An 8959-nucleotide genomic window follows, 5' to 3' on the forward strand; every position below is an offset into this window, starting at 1 on the left:
GGTGGCAATAGCTCATTATACAGTAGATTGATAACAGCCCTTTGGCTTAGTTTGTTCTAGCATCATTGCCTACAAAACCATTGGAAAATATGCATATACATATATACATATACAGTAATGTGCAAAAGTCTTAGGCACCTGTACAGCATTCTGTACAGATAAGATTCTTTCAAAAATAATTAAGTGAAAGGTCATAAATAAACATACTATACATTTTAGTAATTTGGCAGAATAGTTCGAAACTGAATCAAATCAATATTTCTTGTGACCACCCTTCGGCGTTAAAACTGCATCACTTCTCTGAGATTTAGAACTGCAGGACAGCGTTGGCTAAGACAATCAGCAGGGAGGTTGTTCCAAGCATGTTGCCATACTTGCCATAGTTCTTCTGCAGACTTTGGTTGGCTCTTTGCTTCTGATCTCAGACAGCCTTGATCAAGTTTTTATGTAAAAAGTAGTCAATTGCTTACAGTAATACTTTTTAAAATTAAATACAAAAATGTCTGTAAAATTTAATCTTTTTGAAAATGAATATTTACACAAAAGCTTTTACACATATATAATAAAGTGTAGGGTGCCTAAGACTTCTGCACAGTACTGTGCAGAAGTCCCCATAAAATCATTACAATTAATAAAACATTAAAAATTGACAAAACATAACAAAATCAATAAAGACTACAAACCAAAGGGGAAAGTGGATTTAGAATTCACAAAGGGCACAAATGTAAAGAAAAAGAAGGTCCATTTTGCTCAGGTTTAGAGCAGGTCCTGAGGACCAAATGCCCCTCTAGGGCAGTGGGGGTGATCCACCCCCCCATTTCTTTCTAGCCAGGGTCTTATTTTTATGGAAGTCCAACAACAGTCCAACAACAGTCCTCCTCTGGAGAATGACCAGGTCTACGGTTGTTTTTTGGTAGACATTGATGTTCCTCGTCTCCCGCAGGACCTGCTCGGTGATGTGAATGATCATCCACTGACACTGGAGCTCATCGGACTTGCTTCCCCCGGGCGGACCGTAGAGGATGCCTTCAGCCGTCAGGGAGGACCTCGGCAGGAACCTGCTCAAAGGAAAGACTGAGAGTTCCTAATTTCTACTTTTCGTTCCTAGAAGGAGCCGTTAAAGCGGTTGGAATGTCCTTAAGGTTGGTGGACCTCAATCGACTTCCGCATCAGGAGCAAGGACAGGAAAAGAGTGGAGAAGTCCTCAATCAGTTTAGTTCTCCAAAACAAGTTCTCCAGAACTCAAAGGCAGCTCTGTCTTTTAGGATCTCTTTACTTAGGGATGCTTCCCCCCAGCTGAATGGAGATGCAAGGTTTAATGCTGTTCTTAACTACAAACAACATGCAGGTGCTTTGTGTTGGGCAACAACTAAACCATGGACTGGCTCCTCCTCCCAGGAATGGAGCCACCTGTTCACAATACACCGCCCTTCCAGCTCCACTCCTCTGGTCCGTTTACAGGACAAACTTCATTTCTGATTACATCAGCGGTGACCACGGTGTGTCGAACCTCCACAAAAACAAAGGGTGCATGGAAGTCCACTCTCTGAAGAATGATGAAAAGTGCAAGCATATTTTCAACATATTTCCGTTTATTTCATTCCACAGGCAGATCCGTTTCGGCTGCCTTCTTCAACAGCAAACGTTCTCAAACAAAGAAAGAGCCAATAGAGAGCTATGCTCTCAACAAATGCACAGGCAGAACTGCTGTCTGGGTCTAATCATAACAAAATAAATAAGATATAGAAAAGTCATAGAAAATCCCTTTAAGTTTATCATGCAACTTTTTTCAATGATTAGTTATCTTCTGTACCCAAAGAAGAAATTCCTAGAAATTAATCTAGTTTAGAGTAGAACAGAAGCACTTTAGTACAAGTTTAGTGTTATGTTATAGTGGTATAGCAGTGCTGCAGTTCTCATGCACAGGGAAAGGTGATTGGTGGCAGTCGTTAAGGCGTGGCTTCCTCTAAGCAACGGGATTGGCTGTCACCTCCTCCATGAGTGGCTGCTGAACATCAGGGTCCTGCTTTAAGATACAGTCCAAGACCAGACCAGCAAGTCAGTTATAGCAAGCATACACACACACACACACACACACACACACACACACCCAGGTGCATACACACACACACACACACATGCACACACACCCCCATGTGCACACACACACACACACACACACACGTAGGCAGCAGCTAATGACACAAGATGGCTACCCTGTGTTTTGGGGCATCTTACCTCCCGCTTGTTCTTCTTCATTGCCTTTATGGCCAGAACCGCCTCACTGATGTTGATGCAAAACTGGAGAGCAGCAAAGGCCACCAGCAGCACCTTCACGCCGAACACTACAGGCTGGGGGGGGGGGGGGGGGTCAGATCATGAAGGTCAGATCAAACCTTCCAAGCAGGCATCTCAAACATCTGCAGGGACAACTTAACTACATTTCCCACAATCCCACATGACAATTCCGCGACTTCCACCCAACCCCGGCATGACGTCTAGTTACGGTTAAGCCAGTACCGTAACGGTGGGAGCAATACACTTTCACAGTATAAGAGCAAGGCACCCTCTCTGGACTTTCTCTTTGACTCTCTTTGACTCTCTTTGACTCTCTTTGCCCTTTCCCGCACTCGGCTGGCCTCTGGCTCCTGCAACTGTGTCACGCCCTGCTCTCAACACTCAAGACAGGAGCATCCACAGCGCCCCACAAGGCCTTACGGACATACCCAACTTACCTCGGGCAACGTAAAGGCCTATAGTGAGTGGAAACTGGTGTACGCGAACCGCTACGTCAGCTTATCACTAGAAACTGCAGCAAACAAACTTTTCCACCTGGAAATCCTAATTTCTCCCCATCCTCATTTCTGCCCCATCCTAATTTCTCCCCATCCTCATTTCTGCCCCATCCTTCCCTCGAACGAGTATGCAGCCCACCGTCATAAGTGGGCCCATTTTTCGAGCACCCCAAAAAGTGACCCTTTTTCCCCCCTCAGGGAAAATACTGAAATGTACTGAATTTCACCCACCACCGTGGCACTCCTGTACATCTGGCAAAGCCGGAAGTTGCTCTCGCTGATGTTCCTTTGTTCGGGCGACCTCGTGACGTCGTAGGGACGGTCATAGTGAGACCTCACAGTGGGGTCAAAGGTCAAGCACACATCCGCTAGCCTCGGCCCGTCATCGACGGAGTACAACACGATGGCAGCCACTGCGATCACCGCACTGACCAGATTCACCGCCACCGTCGTGCACACCTGCAGGAGCCAATCAGAGGAGAGCGTTCACCAGGGCGAACAACCTCCGCTTCAGGGTCTATGTCATTGGCTAACATATGCCATGCACCAAGAACCGGGCGGGGCTTGTAACATAGTGGTTAAGGTACATGTCCTGCTTAGTCTACATCAACTGTAAGTCGCTTTGGATAAAAGCGTCAGCCAAATGACATGTAATGTAATATAATGTAAAAGAGGTTTGATCCGTGGTGTGTGACTAGTGCAGTACATGCGAATAAGTAAACATTTTTCTAGAAGCTTCGAGAAATGTCAAGTGAAATTTCTAAATTAATTTACATATATTCAGGCTAGATAACAGCTACGAGACGATCAACAACATTTGATTAAAACTTTGTGTGGAGGGAGGTGGCACATTCCAAGTGCAAACCAGCTGGATTACTTACCAAACAAGGGCTGGAAAACCTTTCAGCAAAAAGGCAAAATATTCCAGAGACAATGAACTGTCAAAGGAGAAGAAATTATTCTTGCTTAGGGAAATCACAACATTTTCATCCACCAAAACGATACTTCTGTTCACTTTAAAGTAACTTAAATTAACATTAAGAGGTGTGCATTCTTAGGGTTGGAGTGAAAGCCTACATCTTCAGGAGCAGGGTTTGGCAGCCCTGCTCTTGCTATTGAATGAGGTGTGCTTTGTTAGGGTTGGAGTGAAAACCTGCAGGACGGTAGATCTCCAGGAACAGGGTTGGGCAACATAATATAACTGATCCATGCAAAGTCACAAGGGAAGACTCACAATTCCACCCGACCAGTACGGAGGACAAACATGGCGTATGTAATACGGGCCATTGTACACGCTCAGAAGAACCGCTCCCAGGCCGAGGGTAAGCAGCCCCGCCATGATCTGCACCGTCTGGGGGGAGAAAACCAGATGAAGAAAGGCATGAGTTATATCAGAAAATATCATATCCGCTGATCTATAAGCTCTGAACTCAACAGATTATTTAATCAAGCGAGAGCTCGTCAGGTGTGCAGTGAAGAAGATGCAGAAGTTGAACTCTTGGACGGAGAGCTACAAATCTTGTAGTTCTTAATCCAGTTAAGTCAGTAGTTTAGTGCCTTGTGTGCTTCATAGACCAGGAAAAACACACATACATACACAACCAGGTATGAATGCAAACTGTTAAGAGTAAAGAGACAGAAATTATAATATGTGAAAAGTCAATGATCTAGCCAGGATGGAAGAGCATAAAATATGAAGGTAAATCTGAGCTCGGAGTGCATTATCACACAAGCCTTTTATACTGGCTAGCCCAATGGTAGAAAAGTTGTACCATTCCATTGTACTGTGCCATTCTCATTGAGAATTTTGTGTTGGACTGAAGACGCTCAAAATACCACGCAGGATTTGTAACTAAGAAATAAAGAGCTAAACTTTGTCTTTCACCATCAAATTCGACAAGACCCTTTTCTTTCCGGAAATACAACTGGAATCTGCAGCAACTAACCAGATTATTTATTTTTTTTCTTTGTTTTTTTTTTTTTTATAGGCCTTTTTTTCCAGCTTTATTCGACAGTATATAGAGACAGGAAGAATGGGGGGGGGCGAGAGAGAGGGAAAGACATGCGACAAATTGTCAGACGGTCGGATTCGAACCGTTGACGTCGCGGCTCACAATGAGCATGCGGTCAGTGCTCTGCAGGCTGCGCCACCGAGACACCCAAATAACCAGATTTTAATTAAGAAGAAAACAGAAGAACTCTTCAAGGTGCATAAATAACGGATGGAACAGTATGTACTGAAACAAACAGGGGAAGCCAGCGTCATAAGGCGGGGCGCGTGGGACTCACTGCTAATGCTGACTGGGGACCAGCCATGAGCTTCCGGAGCCTTCCGGACACCATGCACACAGGACTGCAGCACAAGGAGGTGAAAACCTGGCACAGCAGGGGCAGTTTGCTTCCGGGGTCAGAGGTCACAGTGTAGACTGTGAAGCCATCACCCTTTGTCATGGATAAAGGCATCGTGGCAGGGCCCCGTCTGGGGGGAAGAGAAGAGAGGGGTCAGCGTGGATTACATTTCTATTCAATACCAGCATTCAGGAAAAAGCCTTCTGTCCAGTGCATCAAGATGGGAGTTGGGGTGTATGTGGGTTATTAGTTACACACTTCGCTAAGCTCTGGTGCCAGTAGATTAATTCAGCAAGAAGAATTCAGTCTTTGTTTATTCGTAAAATATCAGGAACAATTCAGTGCACCAACATGGGAGTTGTGGCTGAGTTCATCATCATGGCTGAGATGTGGCGGCCCGGACTTGTTTTCCGTGGTTTTGTGGTTGGCATCTATATAGCGCCTTTATCCAAAGCGCTGTACAATTGATGCGTCTCATTCACCGATTCATACACACACTCACACACCGACGGGCGGGGGATCGAACCGGCAACCCTCCGACTGCCAGACGACTGCTCTTACTGCCTGAGCCATGTCACCCACACGTCGACATAGTTTTCACACGTCGCGCCCCTGCTAAAGTCACTGCAGTGGCTACCAGTTGCTGCCAGGATCAGATTCAAAGTTCTGACCCTGGCCTATGCTGCAGCCAACAAGACCTCCCTACTCACAGGTCATTATTCAGCCATACACACCCACTTCACCACAGGCCGACTTGCTCATCCTGTCAGCCGCGTGAATGGCAGGGATGTGGATATGGTCCCTACTATGGTCACAGTGTCTTGGAGGCTGTGGTCTGAAGACTCTTCCCACTGTACCGTAATTCCTTTGCAGGAGTCCCCTAATCTATTGCCACTTGTTTTTTCACCTGTCTAGCATTAGCCCAGTGGTTCCCAACCTTTTTTGGCTCGTGACCCCATTTTGACATCACAAATTTTTGGCGACCCCAGAGACTTTTTTTTATTTTTTATTGAATTAGTTATTGATCATGTTTGTTATACTGTGTTGCAAATACAGAGTAGCCAGATTAGTGCACAAAGTGACATTTTATTTTCCCTGATCAGGAAATACATGTACAGTTAGGTAAGCTACAAGGCTTGATTAAAAAAAAATAAAAAATGTTATCAATTACTACACATTTCAGGCGACCCCATTTGAATTCCGCGACCCCAAGGTTGAAAAACACTGCATTAGCCCCTTGTATTTTGTACCTTAATCTAGGACTTCATCATTTGTATTTGTCTCAATACTGTATTTCCCGAAGTCGTAGATGTCTTTGTATGGTAGTTACAGACTTGGGCTATCTACCTTGAGTACTGGATGTACAGTGGGGCAAAAAAGTATTTAGTCAGCCACCAATTGTGCAAGTTCTCCCACTTAAAAAGATGAGAGAGGCCTGTAATTTTCATCATAGGTACACTTCAACTGTGAGAGACAGAATGGGGGGAAAGAATCCAGGAAATCACATCATAGGATTTTTAATGAATTAATTGGTAAATTCCTCGGTAAAATAAGTATTTGGTCACCTACAAACAAGCAAGATTTCTGGCTCTCACAGACCTGTAACTTCTTCTTGAAGAGGCTCCTCTGTCCTCCACTCGTTACCTGTATTAATGGCACCTGTTTGAACTCGTTATCAGTATAAAAGACACCTGTCCACAACCTCAAACAGTCACACTCCAAACTCCATTATGGCCAAGACCAAAGAGCTGTCAAAGGACACCAGAAACAAAATTGTAGACCTGCACCAGGCTGGGAAGCCTGAATCTGCAATAGGTAAGCAGCTTGGTGTGAAGAAATCAACTGTGGGAGCAATTATTAGAAAATGGAAGACATACAAGACCACTGATAATCTCCCTCGATCTGGGGCTCCACGCAAGATCTCACCCCGTGGGGTCAAAATGATCACAAGAACGGTGAGCAAAAATCCCAGAACCACACGGGGGGACCTAGTGAATGACCTGCAGAGAGCTGGGACCAAAGTAACAAAGGCTACCATCAGTAACACACTACGCTGCCAGGGACTCAAATCCTGCAGTGCCAGACGTGTCCCTCTGCTTAAGCCAGTACATGTCGAGGCCCGTCTGAAGTTTGCTAGAGAGCATTTGGATGATCCAGAAGAGGATTGGGAGAATGTCATATGGTCAGATGAAACCAAAATAGAACTTTTTGGTAAAAACTCAACTTGTCGTGTTTGGAGGAGAAAGAATGCTGAGTTGCATCCAAAGAACACCATACCTACTGTGAAGCATGGGGGTGGAAACATCATGCTTTGGGGCTGTTTTTCTGCAAAGGGACCAGGACGACTGATCCGTGTAAAGGAAAGAATGAATGGGGCCATGTATCGTGAGATTTTGAGTGAAAACCTCCTTCCATCAGCAAGGGCATTGAAGATGAAACGTGGCTGGGTCTTTCAGCATGACAAGGTCCTGGAGTAGCCTAACCAGTCTCCAGATCTCAACCCCATAGAAAATCTTTGGAGGGAGTTGAAAGTCCGTGTTGCCCAGCGACAGCCCCAAAACATCACTGCTCTAGAGGAGATCTGCATGGAGGAATGGGCCAAAATACCAGCAACAGTGTGTGAACCTTGTGAAGACTTACAGAAAACGTTTGACCTCTGTCATTGCCAACAAAGGGTACATAACAAAGTATTGAGATGAACTTTTGTTATTGACCAAATACTTATTTTCCACCATAATTTGCAAATAAATTCTTTAAAAATCAGACAATGTGATTTTCGGGATTTTTTTTTTTTCATTTTGTCTCTCATAGTTCAGGTATACCTATGATGAAAATTACATGCGTCATCTTTTTAAGTGGGAGAACTTGCACAATTGGTGGCTGACTAAATACTTTTTTGCCCCACTGTATGTTCCTGACCGTGTTCGGTTGTTTGTTCCATGGCCACCGTTTTGTGTCGCTTTGGATAAAAGCGTCTGCTAAATAAATGTAATGTAGAAGTATACAGCAAGCAAAGTTAAGTTCAATCTTTATGCATTTAAAATAACATCAACATAATATTTTAAAATAACGGCACTAATCATAGATTAGGCCTACGTATTTGTTACGTTTTTACAGAAAGGGAAACCCGATTTTTCCATGGCAGTTTAGTCGTGGATCCGTAGCGCAACACAAAGATTCGTCCAAAATAAAACCTTGCAGTCCACGAATACATAATAACGTAGCTAAGTAGATGATATCGGAGACAAACTTTTAACGAAAGCTGCGCCGAAATGTCTAGCCTGCCTGCCTGTCTTGTCTGTCTGACTTTACGGCTATCCGTTGATCACACATACGTAGCTAGCCAGCGACACACGTTTCACTCACCTTCTCTGGTCTTGTGTCTTGTGTTGATATTATGACAAGCGGCTCCTTGAGTGTCAGGAATTAGCGTCCAGGAGTTGTCCTTAAATCCCCCCACAGTTACTGGAAGTGATGCGCAGTGAGAGAGTTCGCTCACTGGAGGCGGAGCCTATCCCAGAGTTCTCTGTTTGGACGTGTCCGCTCTCCTCCCTTCTACTTGGATCCTCGTGATTCGGCTCCGCTTGAAACATGAGTGCGTTCTCAGTATGACAAATCAGTCAAGTATTTCTTTTTAGCAGCAACGCAAATCGACTGCCTACCATACCGATAGCCTACCAACGCAATTTCCTGTAAATACAGCTAACAAAAAAAATTACTCTGAAGATTTTAGGCAAGCACTACATTCTGTATTCCCAGACCCTGACATCCAGGGCAATGGTTACTTCTTTCATTTTAATAAACGTGCACTGCTC

The 8959-nt window shown here is 44.6% G+C and overlaps 1 protein-coding gene across 3 annotated transcripts; it reads right to left on the bottom strand.

Annotated features, from left to right (window-relative positions):
- Nucleotides 1-487: 487 nt before the first annotated feature.
- Nucleotides 488-8692, bottom strand: LOC133137052 (uncharacterized). Of its 3 annotated transcripts, none has more exons than XM_061255058.1 (7): nucleotides 8511-8686; nucleotides 5085-5274; nucleotides 4030-4146; nucleotides 3677-3733; nucleotides 3027-3254; nucleotides 2239-2352; nucleotides 488-1058 (listed from the first exon to the last, which is right to left on the bottom strand). In XM_061255058.1, exons 2-7 carry the CDS (start codon nucleotides 5256-5258, stop codon nucleotides 1029-1031), a joined length of 720 nt encoding a protein of 239 aa, XP_061111042.1. In that variant the 5' UTR covers nucleotides 5259-5274; nucleotides 8511-8686; the 3' UTR covers nucleotides 488-1028. The 3 variants fall into 3 exon arrangements, with proteins under 3 accessions (XP_061111042.1, XP_061111039.1, XP_061111040.1); XM_061255055.1 differs by lacking the exon at nucleotides 488-1058 and adding an exon at nucleotides 1575-2026 and having other exon boundaries at nucleotides 8511-8692; XM_061255056.1 differs by lacking the exon at nucleotides 488-1058 and adding an exon at nucleotides 1575-2023 and having other exon boundaries at nucleotides 8511-8682.
- Nucleotides 8693-8959: the final 267 nt, after the last annotated feature.

The sequence above is a fragment of the Conger conger genome, chromosome 9 (genome assembly GCF_963514075.1).
Source record: "Conger conger chromosome 9, fConCon1.1, whole genome shotgun sequence".
NCBI classification, from domain to species: domain Eukaryota; kingdom Metazoa; phylum Chordata; class Actinopteri; order Anguilliformes; family Congridae; genus Conger; species Conger conger.